General features: G+C 39.4%; 1 protein-coding gene across 17 annotated transcripts in view; it reads left to right on the top strand.

Moving 5' to 3' along the window:
* Nucleotides 1–15821, top strand: part of Unc13b (unc-13 homolog B) — a 219848-nt gene that overhangs the window by 69386 nt on the left and 134641 nt on the right. For 12 of the 17 annotated variants that reach the window (XM_013119610.3, XM_013119609.3, XM_005078801.4 and 9 more), the window contains 2 exons: nt 472–545; nt 11048–11105. In XM_013119610.3, coding sequence (XP_012975064.1) covers nt 472–545; nt 11048–11105 — 132 coding nt within the window. The remainder of the gene's footprint in view (nt 1–471; nt 546–11047; nt 11106–15821) is intronic. The other 5 variants (XM_040739468.1, XM_021232223.2, XM_021232224.2 and 2 more) reach the window with 1 other exon arrangement.

Genomic DNA, 15821 nt, shown 5'->3' with positions numbered 1-15821 from the left:
TATTGGAATTAAAAGTACATACCACTATTCTTGGCTGTATTTTTAATTTTTAGAAGGCAAAATGTAAGTTTTAAACATCTTTATATCTCAAGGTATAGCTTTTCTTCTAATCCTTTATAGTGTTTTGGTCTTGCTGAGTGAAAGGTATTATGGTTACATGAACTGTAATTTTGGCATCATACCAGCATCAGTTTGAATCATGGCTTATCTGTGGAGGAACTCAGCCATAGATAGAATATATATCCTCTCAGAGCTTTAGTTTCATTATCGTCAAAAACAGAATCACGAATAGTAGTTTTTATATTGTCTTTCCAAAATAGAGTCAGTAATGTTCATGGAAACAATTGAGTCACTGTTAAAATTCATCTGTCACATCACCTTTCTAATTATATTCATTTGTCTAAATAAAGTATTATTTGCTGATGACTGACCTATTACCAGTTAATATCATTTGTTCTTTTTTTATGGTAGATATCCCAGAGGAGGAAGCCAGATACTGGACCTACAAATTGGAGCAAATCAATGCCTTGGCAGATGATAATGAGGTAGGAACTGCTTTATTTGCAATATTGAGAGATGGGGAAAATCCTTGCTCCATTATAGATTTTCCATGGAGGGGGCCAAAAGGCATTCAAATTGTGGTAAGAGAATCAAATCCATGGCTTTGCATTTCCTAGACATATGCTTTACCAATGAGCTACACTCCACTCTGGAATAATGAAGCTATTATCATTACTATTTTCTTTTCTTATTGAGACAAAGTCTTTCTCTGTGGCCTTGATGGGTCTTGAACTTGATATCCCTCTGCCACAGCTTCCCGAGACCTGGAAGTACTGGTATGCACACTGTGTCCAGCTATAACACACAGGGGCAGGAGAAGATTTCCTGAAATTTCAGTGGAAAGCTCAGTCTCTTCCTATTGCGCCATCCCCCCACGCTCAGATAGTAGTGTTAGTCTGACTCTATACTGTTGACTCTGTAACTCTCATCTTATACAGATGAGCTGAAGGTGTTTCTTCTGTTTCTGTTCAGATTTTTGGATATTATCCTTAATTGTGTGCACTTTTTAGGAATGTTTAGACTGTTGTTTTACTTGGTCCTGCTGTCATGACTTCTCTCCAGCTATGAGTCTGGTGTGTAAAGACAGTCACTTCCCTCTGGGGCATCACGAATGGGGAGAGTGCTTTTGTTATAAGCAGTGTAAAGAGATTTACTTTGAGATATGTTGGTTATTAGCAATACAAATTGCCAGGTATGGCACACCTTTAATCCCAGCACTTGGGAGGCAGAGGCAGGAGGATTTCTATGAGTTCAAGGCCAGCCTGGTCTACAAAGGAAGTTCCAGGTAAGCCAGGTCTGTTACACAGAGAAACCCTGTCTTGAAAACCAAAAATAAACCAACCAAACAAAATAAACTGTTATAGGAGAGCACTTGAGTGCTATATGGACTATTTTAGCAGAAATGTGAAAGAAGTGATGTATGAGAAAAATCTGAAGTTCAGGGTCAAACCAGGTCAGGAGCTTAGATCTAGGGTCTGAATTCATCGACATTGCTAGCAGTCACATCAAAGGAAAGCTTTTTTATTCAGGAGGGTGCATAGAGAAAGTTTGAAGAATGAAGACACAACTTTGGGATACATGAATGATAGAATTCAGGGAAATAAAAGAGACTGGGAAAGCACTGCCTAAAAGAAAAAGTAGGAAAGGTTCATGGAACAAAGGGAAAGCAGGATTTGAGGTACAAATTCTTGATAGTGTTACATGGTTGAAGAAAATGAATTCTAAAATGCAGCATTGGACTTAGTATTTGCAGGTTCTTAAGAGTAAAACTTCATTCAGTGTTTAGTTTTGGAAAAAATAATTCAACCCACAGGGTTAGTGAAAGATGAAATGGAATTTGGGATATATGACAACCATTCTCTTCAGGATTTTCAATTACTTTTTGAAGAAAGGGTCTTAAAGTATCATGCTGACCTGGAACTCCATCCTCCTGCCTCAGCGTCCCAAGCCCTGTGATTTTGGGCTATCCTCAGATTTTAGTAGCATTTCTATTATTATGCTGCATAAACTCCTCTGATGTTCAAGTCCACACCCTAACTTTCCTTTTTTATCGAAAGTGTCAGTCTGTGTTCTCACCAAGCCTGGCTGTGGGATAGTTTATAGCCTTTTAACCTTCTACCATCTTTGCTTTCCTTGTAAAGACGTACCCTGCACTTTTCACTTAATAGGCTTTACTTTGTATCACTATACACAGTCAGTTAAAGGGACTACATGATAAAAATGACATACAAATATTGCAAAATTTTACAAGTTATAGTAATAATGGACCTTGGTCTGTAGTTTCTAGTTTCCTCTGAGGTCTCCCTCCCCCCTCCCTCCCTGCATCCCTTCCTCTCTCCCTTCCTTCATTTCTTTGTGACAATCTGTCTTTATTGCCCAGAAAGGCATTGAGCTTATCACATAGCCCAGGCTGACCTTGGTTTCATGGGGAGTCTCCTGCCTCAGTCTCTTGGTGTTGTAATTTCATGTTTGTACCTCCATGCTTGTCCCTGTAAATCTTTCACTTCCTGTTCACTTTCTAGGGAACAGAAGGGCTACATTTGCACCTTGATTTTCTGCTCTGTAGCCCTGTTCTTTTAACACCTTTATCGAGTCATAGCTCATACCTATCATGCAGTACACCTGTTAAATGTACAATTCAGTGGCTTTTAGAATATTTGCTGAGTTGTCTGTGTATATATCACTACACTCAATTTTGAACATTTTCATTACCATATAACATAATCTTGTGCCTTTAACCATTTCTCTTTGATTCTTCCTCCTCCTCAGCCATAGACAGTCACTACAATTTTTTTTTCAAAAAAAGGTTTCTTTGTAGCTTTGGATCCTGTCCTGGAACTCATTCTGTAGACCAGGCTGGCCTCAAACTCGGAGTTCTGCCTGCCTCTGTTTCCTGAGTGCTGGGATAAAGGCGTGTGCCACCATACCCAGCTACTCTCTCTCTCTCTCTCTCTCTCTCTATATATATATATTTTTTTTTTTTTTAGAATTTTCTCTATCCTTTTTCTTTTCTCTCCCAAGCCTATGTATATTTTTAAACACACTGCAAACTGTTGAGAGTCCCCCCCCCCCACCCCTCGGAATCAGTCTTTACTGTATATCTCTATCTTTTTCTGACCATATGAGTCTTTGGTAAACAGCATGACTGGGATTAAAGCAGCGTCTTGCCCCGCCCTATTCCTTGGCTTTCTGAGAGTCTAGCTTCATGGCAGAGGCACTGGTGGGAGCCATGATTATTGCTACAACTCTGCAGAGTTTTTAGGTCCATGTCACCACCAAGAAGTGTGTCGCTGGTTGCTAGTAAACACCGTTTAATTGTTTTGGTAGCAGGGCCTCTTAAAAGAGCTTTGCAGAATCCCAGCACTCGGGAGGTAGAGGCAGGCGGATCTCTGTGAGTTTGAGGCCAGGCTGGTCCGACAGCCTCCAAAACAATACAGAGAAACCCTATCTTGTAAAACAAAAACAAAAACAAAAACTAACAAACAAAAAAGAGCTGTGCAGTTTTTTGCCACTAACACTGAGTCAGGAAGCCTCTCTTAAAGTTTGCCTCTAGCAAACAGAGCCCACCCCAAAAAATGCTGTTTTCAGAATCCCTTTTTAAGCTTTTGTCAGGTTTTACGTGTTAATTCTTGCCAAACATTTGGGCGCCACATGTTTCTGTCCCGCCCGGTCCCATAGCTGTTTAGTTCCAAATAAACACACAGAGACTTCTATTAATTATAAACTGTTTGGTCTGTGGCTCAGGCTTCTTATTGGCTACCTCTCTCAATTATTAACTCGTTTTTGTTAATCTGTATTTCTCCACATGGAGAATGTCCAGGCGTCCTATCTTCCTGCTAGCTATATGGCTTCTCCTCTTGAGACTTACTCCCTGAGTTCCTCCTCCCAGAATTCTCCTAGTCTGGTAGTCCCACCTATACAGAAGGACATCGCCCATCAATTCTATTGTCTTTTAAGTTAGTCCCATGCAAGTTCATAACATAAGGGCAGAAGGCAGCTAGATTCTTTATCAAATTATTTTTAAAAACCTTGCATTTGTCTGAAACCTCTTGAGCTAGACTTCTACACTCCACTTTGTTCTCAGCACCATTGCCTTCTAGGAACCTACTAGGATGGCTCAGTATGCTGTTTATAGAATTTAGTTTTTTTTGTTTGTTTTTTTTAGTTCGACGTTTCAAAGTTGTCCGTCTTCCTAAAAAATAAAGCAAAACAAAACAAAAAAAACATGGTCAGGTCTTCCTCAGCATACCTCACTCCTGGTACTGACTACTCTCCTAGCTTGCTTTCTGTTGCTGTGATAAAACATCTTTGCCAGAAGCAACTTACAAAAGGAAGAGTTTATTTGGATTTATAGCTCCAGAGAGATAAGCATTCACCATGGTGGGGAGGCATGGCAGCAGGATCAAAAGCTGAGAGATCACATATCACGTCTCAGACACAAGCACAAAGCAGAGAGAACAAACTAGAAGTAGGATTAGGCTGCATACTTAAAGTCCATCCCCTGTGACATTCTCCCTCCTACCTCCTAAAGCTTCCCAAATGCTGTCAGCTAACTTGGAACCAGCTGTTCAAATGCCTGAGCCTATGGGGAGCATTTCTCATTCTGACTACCACAGTGGTTGCCTGGCATCTCCATTATAAGGGTACTGGTGTCATTCATAAGAGGGCTACCTTCATGTTCTGCTTATGTCTGAAAGCCTCCCCTCCAAATACTGTCACATTGTTGATTAGGTTTCAGCAAGTAAATTTTGTGGGCACACAAACTTCAAACCATGGCAGAGAGAAAACCCATTTTTTATGTCAATTTTAAATTTATTTTGTTTTTTCTCCCCCTAATAATCAATAGTATGCTTTTAAACAATTTCTTGATATTTATTTATCTGTATGAATATTTTTATGCATGTATGGCTGTGAACCATGTGTATGTCTGGTGTGTATGGGGTCAGAAGAGGGCCTTGGAAGTCCTGGAACTGGAATTACAGATGGTTGTGAGCCACCCTGTGGGATGCTAGAAACCAAACTTGGGTCTTCAGGAAAAGTGCTCTAAACCACTCAGTCACCCCGTTCATTTTAAAAGTATTTATCTCATTCTCATAGTTCAATGATTCTTAGCTAGATTTTGTGTGTGTGTGTGTGTTTTTTTTTTTTTTTTGAGACAGTGTCTCACTATGTAGCTCTGACTGTCCTGGAACTCACTATGTAAACCAGGCTGGCCTCAAACTCAGAGATCTGCTTGCCTCTGCCTTTGTTGGGACTAAAGGTGTGTGCCACCATCCACCAGGCCTGGCTAGATTTTACATCTTATTTGTTTGTTTGTTTGTTTGTTTGTTTGTTTGAGACAGAGTTTCTCTGTGTAACTGTGCTGGTTGTCCTGGAACTAGCTCTGTAGACTAAGCTGGCTTTGAACTCATAGATCCATCTGCCTCTGCTTCCCAAGTGCTGGGAGTAAAGGTGTGCACCACCACTGCCTGACTTAGATTTTGCATCTTTAAATACTATCTTTGTACACTTGCGTTTTATGTATATATTTTATTTAATAGACTTAATTTTTTAAAAGAAGCCATGATTTGCAGAATACTGAGCAGATGGTTCAGTTATCCCTCCCCCTGTAGTTATTTCTATTATTAACATCTTTATTAGTGTGGTATACATGTTACAATTAGTGAATGCATATTGGTATATTATTAATTAAGGATTTTGTTACTATACATTTTATAGAATACTGAAGAAATAAAGCTTGACTGCTTTTACTCTAAGGAAGTCATAATTTTTTGAGATAGATATGCTATCCTAAAGAAGGCATGTCTAAACTGTAGCCCATAAGCATATGACCTAGCACAGCTTTGAATGTGGTCCAACATTTGTAAATTACAGCAGTATGTCAGTATCAAAAAGTTAGATATCCCTGTGTATCCAAAAAGAAAACAAGGGTGGATGAAGGAGGAAAAGGAAGGAAAACTTATATTGATAGTACATATTAATATTGACTTACACATCCTTGTGTATATTTCATATGTTTTATCTGGGCATAATAGTACTGACCCGTAATCCCAGTACTTTGGAGGCAACCACAAGAGGATCTAGAACAGTAGTTCTCAATCTGTGGGTCATGACTCCTTTGGGGCTCATGCCCCGTTTACAGGGATAGCCTAAGATCATCTGCATATCAGATATTTACATTATGATTCATAACAATAGAAAAATTACAGTTATGAAGTAGCAACAAAAATAATTTTATGGTTGGGGGAGTCACCACAGCATGAGGAAGGTTGAAGCATTAAAGGGTTGAAGCATTAGGAAGGTTGAGAACCACTGTCTAGAGTTTCATGCCTATTTCAGTTACATAAAAACCTCAAGGCTAGCCTGGGCTACATGAGACTCTGTCTCTCATATACACAAAAAGCAAATAAAAGAAATCTCTAAATAACTTAAAATACTGAATACATTGTAATACTATATGTATTCAGTACAGATAACTTTTTTCAACCCAAGGATGACTATATTTGGAGACACAGAGGAACTACTATTCTGGATAACATAGAAACTTGAAATTTCTTTTTTAAACAGTGTCTAATGTATCCCAAGCTGACCTGGGAGATATGTGTGTGTGTGTGTGTGTGTGTGTGTGTGTGTGTGTGTGTGTATGTATATAACTTGTATATATATACACACACTATATATGTCATATATGTATATATATACATAATGTATTATACACAAATGTATTATGAACAACCTTGAAATACTGATTTAATTTTTGTGGTTTTTTTTCTTTTTTGACTTTTTGAGACAGGGATTCCCTATGTAGCCCTGGCTGTCCTGGAACTTGCTCTGTAGACCAGGCTGGCCTAAACTCAGAGTTCCACTTGCCTCTGCCTCCCTAGCACTTGGATTAAAGGTTTGTTCTACTATCACCATCTAGTTTATTTACATTTTATTCAGCTTTAAAAATGATTTATTCATCTTTAAAAATGTGTGTGTGTGTGTGTGTGTGTGTGTGTGTGTGAGAGAGAGAGAGAGAGAGAGAGAGAGAGAGAGAGAGAGAGAGAGAGACCCAGAGAGAGACAGAGACACAGAGAGAAACACATGTGGATGAGTGGGCCTGAGGAGAGCAGAAGAGGAGGTTGAGTCCCCTGTAGCTAGAGTTAAAGTTTTAAGTTGCCTGATTTATGTTCTGAGAACTAAACTCTATTCCTTTTGAAGAGGAGCAAGCTCTCAATTGCTGGGGCATCTGTCTAGTCCCCTCAGTTTTTACCTTATGTGAGGTATCCTAGTTAGGTTTTTAAAAAAGATTTATTTTTATTATAATATCTGTACAACTGTTTGCCTTCATGTATGTATGTGTGTGTGCTTGGTACCCTTGGTGGTCAGAAGACCATGTAGAAGTTATGTGGCTGTGAGCTGCCTTGTCAGTGCTGGGAACTGAACCCACGTCTTTGGCAAAAGCAACAAATGCTCTTGCCATTGAGCCATCTCCCTAGTGCCCCCTTGAAGCGTAAATCTAATTAATCTTAATCAATGAAAACCAGGAGTCAGATATCGGGATAAAAACCTGGAAGATTAAAGAACCACGAGCAGCCCCCAGTTGCTTCCATTTCTCCCTTCAAAAGGGTCAAGATCCTCTCTCTGCCCTGCTTCATCACCTCCTTTCTCTCTGTCTACAGTCTTCCAGACCTCTATGGTTAACTAGTGGCTAGTTCCTCACTAAGTCATCTTGCTAGAATGTGCATTTCAAATTTAATTTTTAAGTTATCATACAGAATAATATGCTTTTAAAAATTCTCATGTAGCCCAGGCTGGCCTTGAATTAGTTGCAGTCCTCCTGCCTCAGGTTTAAATACACAAGCACACACACACACACACACACACAGAGAGAGAGAGAGAGAGAGAGAGAGAGAGAGAGAGAGAGAGATTTAAAGCATGCTGTTTTGCCACTGATTGTGTAGGTTGTATTTGGGTATGTACTACCATGCCAGGCTGTGGATAGATTTTGTGTATTTACTTTTTTTCCTTATCCAGCTAGCAGCTGGCTTGTTTATGTATTTATTTATGTGTGGTGCTAAGAATTCAACTTGGACCTTTGACATACTAAACAGGTTTTTTGACCACTGAACCACATTCCTGTCTTCCTAATTTTTTCAGATTTATTTTCTTTCATGTGTATGATTATTTTGTCTGTGTGTATGTGTGTACACCACAGGCATACCAGGTACCCATGGAGGTCAGAAGAAGACATCAGATGTCTGAGAACTGGAGTTGTAGATAATTGTGAATCATGATGTAGGTGCTAGCAATGGAACCCTGGTCCTTTGCAAGAGCAACAAATACTTTTAACTTCAGAGCCGTCTCTCCAGCCCCATCTATCCTTTTCAATCTTAATTTTGTTAATTTTTCTGTAGTTACCTGGATTTTTACTTTTTGTGTGGGGGCCTAAAACAACATTGATTAAATGTAGCTTCTTGAAAATATCTACTCTGATTTCTCACATATGAATTCTTTTACTTTAATACTTAAATTTTGGGACTTCTTGCTGTTACTTCTTTGTCCTTCCTATAAAAAACATCATTGAAGAGATACTGGAGAGATGGCTCATCAGTCAAGAATACTGGTTGCTCCTCCAGAAGACCTGGGTCAACTCCTGGCCCCCACATGGTGGTTCACAACCATCTATAACTCTTGTTCTAGGAGATTTGTTGTACACTTATGGCCTCTGCAGGTCCAAGTATGTATGTGGTTCACAGATATACATACAGGTAAAACAGCATTCACATGGAAAGAATCACCCATAATTATTTATAATGGTTATAATTAATAGCCGTGTCCTCTGTCACTTTGGGGTTGAGTGTTCACCCTTGGATTGCTGAGCAGTCTCATGGTTGTCAGCTTTACTAATGCAGTCCTACTGTGTACATTGTGCCTGACTTTTGATATCTCCTACTGGAAATATTGATACCAGTTTTTTCGTGTATTTGTATTACAGTTTACTGCTTGTTAAATATGTTATATACAAAAAGAGATACAAAAGTTGTTTTGGATCCAACTCCCTGAAATATCCTTTGCTACTGACATTCTCCTTTATGTACAAATCACTATCTTTTGTCTGGATTATCTTAATGGATAACCCACCACATTTCCCTAACAGCTGGCATAGTCATTTTATTTTTATTTTTTAATTTGATGTTTTTGTACCAATTGTGTGCCTGGTGCCCAAGGAGGCAAGGAAGACGTTGGTTCCGCTAGAAGTGGAGTTACAGATGGTTGTGAGCTGCCATCTGGGTTCTGGGAAACAAACCTGGGTCCTTTGGAAGAGCAGGTAGTGCTCTTAACCGCGAAACTATCTCTTTAAGTTTCTTACAGTCTTTTAAAATTGTAATTGTTTTAGTTACTTTTCCTTTGCTGTGAGAAAACATTGTGACCAAGGCAATTTCGAGAAGAAAAAGTTCATTTGAGCTTATTGTTCTAGAGGAATAAGAGTCCATCATGACTTGGAATCCGGACAGCAGGCAGTGACAGGAAAAACTGAAAACTCAAGTCTCAAATTACAAGCAGAAAACAGAGAGCCAGTTAACTGGGAATGATATAATATATGGCTTTTGAAAGCCCAAAGCCCACTACCTGTGACATACTCCTTTGAGGAAGCCACACCTCTAATACCTACCCAAACACTTCTACTAACTGGGGACCAAGTATCCAAATGCCCCAAGATTATGGGGGGACACTCATTGAAATCACTACAGTAATCAAATCATATTTCTCCCATATTTAAATCTAGGTGGCCTCCAACTACACTAGTATAAATTCCAGACTCCTTACTATTACATTTATTTATTTGTTTGTTTTTTCGAGACAGGATTTCTCTGTATAGCTTTGGAGCCTATCCTGGCACTTGCTCTGTAGATTAGGCTGGCCTGAAACTCACAGAGATCCACCTGCCTCTGCCTCCCAAGTGCTGTGATTAAAGGCTCCTTACTATGACTTAAACTCTTATTTTTCCAACAAGCCTTTGCACATAATGGGTGCTAAGTCAATATTTATTGGATAAATAGCTCATTGGCAGTTTAGCTGTGCCTTGCCCAGAATCTCATAGCTTTGTAAAGACTGGCAAAGTTAGCATGTGAAGTTCAGACATCTTTTCCATGTAGCCCATGGTGGCCTCTAACTCTTTGTGTAGCTGAGGATTACCTTGAGCTCATGATATCCTAACTTCTGTTGACTGTAGGGATTCTAAGCATGCACCCTTGCCTGCCTGGCCTAGTTCTTACATTTATTGCTTCAAGTTACACCTTCCTAGTCTAGAACTGAACTATCTTTCTAAGATATATATATATATATATATATATATATATATATACACATATATATGTTGGTTTATACCTTTTTGACTCCTGCCCACTCTCAAAACTTCCCCTTAATTTTGTTCTCTTTTATAGAATATTTTCTTATGACTTCAGTACCCTTTTCATTTGATAGTGTTGTGGTAGTGGTGGTGGATGGCCCTGGAGAAGCTAGGGTGGGAGGGAGCTACCAGATATACCTGAAGTCCAGCTGTATACTCTCAGATATGCAGTTTTAATACCCATAAGCATTTGCAAGGGAAGTAGCACTGTTATTCAAAGATACGCAGACAGCCTGCCTGATAGAGGTTTTCAGGTTTATCATTTGGTTTGTAAAGTCTAGATGTTGGCCACAGGCATGCACAGAACCCTTTGAAACACTCTAAGGCCAGACCTTGTGTGGTTTCCTGGCATGCTCTTGGTCAGAATGGTCCCTCTGCTGTCCTGCTTTGAGCCAGCACCATAACTAAAGATCTAGCCTAAGCCAGGGTCCCATAAGAAGGACAGCAGTGAGAAGTTCTGTTTATGTCCAGTAAAAAATTGACCCAAGCCAAACACTGAATATTTTTATAGGTAGCAGTGATCCCCATCCCTGCTTCTTCTATACCTGCAACTCTTACTATATATTTTTTTCTTCTCCTTTCTGCTTCTAGTATTCTAGTCAAGAAGAAAGCCAGAGGAAGCCATTGCCCACTGCTGCCGCCCAGTGTTGTAAGTGAGAAATTTGTCTCTGAACTGGTCTTAATCGCAGCTGCCTGTTCTGTCTCCCCAAATGATGCATGTGTTGAGCTTAGGAGAGCTGAGCTGTGTAAACAGAGGTTGTTCCAGAGGTTCTCTGTCCACCCATGAGTTTCAGAAGGGGTCTTTTGGTTTGTGTGCTGTAGTAGGACAGTGGTATCTGCCTTGCATTGGCTAAATCTTATTCCATGGGGTATGATTTTTACCCCTTGTTTACTTGCTAGTATTTTTTCAGGGCTCAGTTTGAAAATCACCACTTCTGTGAAAGCATTCTGCTATTTCCTGTTTCACAGTATATGTCTCCTTTATGTTTCCATGTGCAATGTACGAGCACTGATCATATCAAACATTAGAACCTGTGTCTATTGATACAGGTGGTTTTGGAGGTTTAGAATGGATCTCAGTGTTAGAGGGTTTGCCTAATGGGTACAAGACTCTGGTTTGATTCCCAGTATTGAAAAAGAAAAGAGAAGCAAAAAGGTCATTAGAAATCCACAAAGTTTTAAAAGACGTAGACATTATTCCACTCTGTATTTCTCATGTCTCTCTTAATTTTTAGTGCATAGTAAACTTTAATAAAGTTCCATAAATGATTAACTAAGAAGGAAAACATGTCATTACATATGAGATTAGTTTGTCCAGGTCATGGATTCTTTCTGGGAATGAGTCTGTTGTTAACTTTTCTTCAAGTTCTTACAAAACTGGTTGAAAGATACTGAAGGACCACTGTAGAGTTTTAGCTTTTCACCCTCGGGGATGGTGGTCATGGTGTATATGTGTTGTAATTTGCTTTGCTCTCATCTTCCTGAATCAAATGCCAAATAGCATCATTTGTAGATTAAAATGAGATGTGGCAGCAGTTGCCATAATAGTACTAGTTATAATAAGAACCATAGGGACACAGGCCAGTCAGCCAACCGACAGTCAAACCATAACAATAAAGGTGTGCAAGTAACATATGGAAAGCTGAAATAAGCAGATGTTTTCTGAGAGCTTAACTATTATTTGTTCTATTAAGCTTATTTACTCTTCATAGTAACCCTAAAACATAGATTCTACTGTCCCCATACCTTAGATGAAGAAGAGATTTTTGTTGTGAATCCCACAGATTATGAGTGGTGAAGTAAATACTGAAACTGAGACAATCTTAGTTCATAGCACATATCCTGAGTCACTGTGGTATACTGTTTCCTTCTTATAGTCAGAGAAAAACCTCCATTCATACTTTGTACATGCTGTGATCCTCTTTCTTGATAAAAGTAGACCGGCGCAGATAATAAAACCTGATTTCATGTGATTTGTTGTGACCTTCTGTTGTTGTTCCTGTTTAGGGTCAAATATTTAGGATCATAGAAGGGTGGAAGAATCTGAGTAGAAGATCACGCTGTAAGCTAGAGTCTAGAAATCTTCCAAAACGTATTGTAATGAGTTAATTTCGACTTTTTTCTTGTCTTAAACCCTTTCTCAGGATTTCTAGTCAGAAACAAATGGGATGATTATACACTTAAACCCTCTTTCTTCTTGAACTCATCTGATGAAGTGCAGTTGAAGTAGAGAGCAATGCCACATGGGCAAGAGGAAATAAAAAGTGATAATCACTGTTTTCATTGTGTTGATAGTTTTATTTTGCAGTGAAACCCTGTTCCTATATCCTGCCTGCTTTTTCACATGCCTTTATTTGAAAAAGTCTTAATCTTTTAGAAATGATGCTAGACAGTTCAATGAGCAATCTTATTGTTTTATTTTTAATATAATTATATATTATTAACTGAGGACCCTCTGATAAGATAGCCTTTGAACAAGTTAATAATTGTTTGTAGAGAGTGTGTTCCAGTCAGAAGGCACCACAAGTTCAAAGGCCTGATGAGGGGCAGGGCCTGGTTGGAACTTGAATGCATCTCACCTGTATGTCTTCCATTATTATATTCAGGGGTTCCAGACCTTTGGTCTTTAAGGGACCCTGGCAGTCTCCATCTGTTCTTCTACCAATGGCTGATGCAGAACCTTAGAAGGGGCATGGGTATCTCAAGGAAGCCTAACTTGGTTACTAGCTACCACTGACCATTGGCATTGTGACCTTGCATAGGTCACTTCCTTCTCTGAACTTATAGGAGTTCCTTTAATATGTATCCTAGGTCCTTTTGTCCTTTAGGATGCATAGCCCTATCATTTCTTTATCACTTTCTTGTCTGCTACACAAATAGATGTTCTAGGATCATCTTCCTTTTCCTACTTTCATCTTAGAAGAGGCCATCTCTCCAGTGAAGCTTTGCTTGTTCTTATTGAGGAATGGTATTTAGATTCTAGAACTAGTTCTAGGTCATTGCCAGGAGTGCTATTGTTTCTTGGCTCTTTGAATAGATAGAGCTAGGAAACACAGACACACACAGACACACACACACACACACACACACACACACACACACCTACCTATGTTCATCTGGTATCACCAGTTAGCATCCTTGGTTATTCTGATCTTCATTCTGATCTTCATTCATATGCGTATCTTACATATCTCTTGCTGAGAAGTCCTGTTCTTGTTTGTTTTTGAGACAGGTTTCTCCATGTAGCCCTGGCTGTCCTAGCACACTCTCTGTAGACCAGATTGGCCTCCAAGATCTTCCAGTACTGAAATTAAAGGCATGCATCACCACACCCTGCTGAGAAGCTCTTTCTTAAGAATATAAATTACCCATTCATTTGCTGTATCCTGTGATGTATGCAAATAGATTCAGGATATGTTATCATTAATAACAAGCTTACTCAGTAAGTATAAGATTTTTTTTTTTTTTTTCAAGACAGGGTTTCTCTGTATTGTTTTGGAGGCTGTCTTGAAATTCTCTCTGTAGACCAGTCTGGCCTGGAACTCACAGAGATCTGCCTGCCTCTGCTTCCCCGAGTGCTGGGATTAAAGGCCTGCGCCACCAACGCCCAGCAAGTATAAGATTCTTTTTTTTTTTTTTTTTTTTTTTTTTTTGGTTTTTCGAGACAGGGTTTCTCTGTATTGTTTTGGAGCCTGTCCTGGAACTCACTGGGTCGACCAGGCTGGTCTCGAACTCACAGTGATCTGCCTGTCTCTGCCTCCCGAGTGCTGGGATTAAAGGCGTGCGCCACCAACGCCCGGCTAAGTATAAGATTCTTAAAAGGATTTTTTGCTTTTTAAAAAGATTTTTTGGCCTTAGGAAGGAACACAAAATAGGATTATAAAATCACTGTTTTGCCTAACAACAAAATTTCATGTTTCAATGTTATCTTCCTATTTTAATTCCCCCATCTTCCTAAAATTCTGCCCTTTTGTTTCACTATACGACTGAGTCAGGATGCATAGGTAGCATTTTTCTGTTGAGTGGGATAGCTAATTTTGTGTATTTTATTTTATTCAGTTCTGGAGACCAGGCCTAGGACCTGTGCATCTTAGGCAAGTGTTTCATCAATGAGTTACATCCCTAGCCTATAGTAATGGCCTATATACAATATATATGCATTGGCAATTAGCCTGCCAGCATTTGTTAAGCGGCTATTGACTTTATATTTTTGTTAGTTTTTTTGGGGGTGCTGGAGAGATAGCTCATTGGTTAAGAGTGCTTGCTAATCTAGAGGACTAGAGGTCAGGTCCCAGCACCCATGTTGGACAGATCACAACTATTGACTGCAGCTCTAGGGAATCCAACCCCTCTAGCCTGTGTGTGTGTGTGTGTGTGTGTGTGTGTGTGTGTGTGTGTGTGTGTACGTACACATTAAAAAATAAATTCTTAAAAATTATTCTCAGTTACCACTACAGTATCACACAACTTTCTTTATTTATCAGATTGGATTTTATATATTTACATTAGAGATTCAATATACTTTTTTAAGACATAGTCTTCAGATATGGCATCAGTTTTGAGTTGGTAATATGCTGCTTTTCGTATACTTCAACTTCAGAACATAAAGCTTATTTTAGAGGACTTATTTTCATGTCAATCTTTTTATACTGGAGTCTTCTTTGTTTCTAAAATGGGAGATACTGCCGGGCGTTGGTGGAGCACGCCTTTAATCCTAGCACTTGGGAGGCAGAGGCAGGTGGATCTCTGTGCGTTCAAGGCCAGCCTGGTCTACAGAGCAAGTTCCAGGACAGCCTCCAAAACAATACAGAGAAACCCTGTCTCGAAAAACCAAAAATAAAATAAAATAAAATAAAATGGGAGATACTAAAATGGTGTAGTCTGATCTGCATATTTTGTACAGATTTGCTCAGCAACAAAGTAAGATTGTGAACTTAGAGTCACAGGGCTAAACATCAGAAGTTTATGGATCAGAAGTTTATGGTGCCTTTTTTTTGAGACAGGGTTTCTCTGTAGCTTTGGAGCCTGTCCTGGCACTAGCTCTTGTAGACCAGGCTGGTCTTGAACTCACAGAGATCCGCCTGCCTCTGCCTCCTGAGTGCTGGGACTAAAGGCATGCGCCACCGCCGCTCAGCTATGTTGCCATTCTTAACAGACTCACTGCAAATAAGTTCAGCATCGATCTACTGTACTCAGTTTTTATGCATATCTGCTTTGCCCACCCACTGTATTAATGTCAGTATTACAGCTATAATTTAGAAATGAATCAAAAGTGATTCAGCCTCTGGCAAGGATTTGCTGAGGTGAATGCTCCTATATCCTGGTACATTGTTCCTAACCTGTAGGAAGTGCTCAAGGGAACTAG

The sequence above is a fragment of the Mesocricetus auratus genome, unplaced genomic scaffold (assembly GCF_017639785.1).
Source record: "Mesocricetus auratus isolate SY011 unplaced genomic scaffold, BCM_Maur_2.0 Super-Scaffold_6730, whole genome shotgun sequence".
Taxonomy (NCBI): Eukaryota; Metazoa; Chordata; class Mammalia; order Rodentia; family Cricetidae; genus Mesocricetus; species Mesocricetus auratus.
The sequence above is the reverse complement of the archived record's forward strand: the minus strand, read 5'-3'. Positions and strand labels throughout refer to the sequence as shown.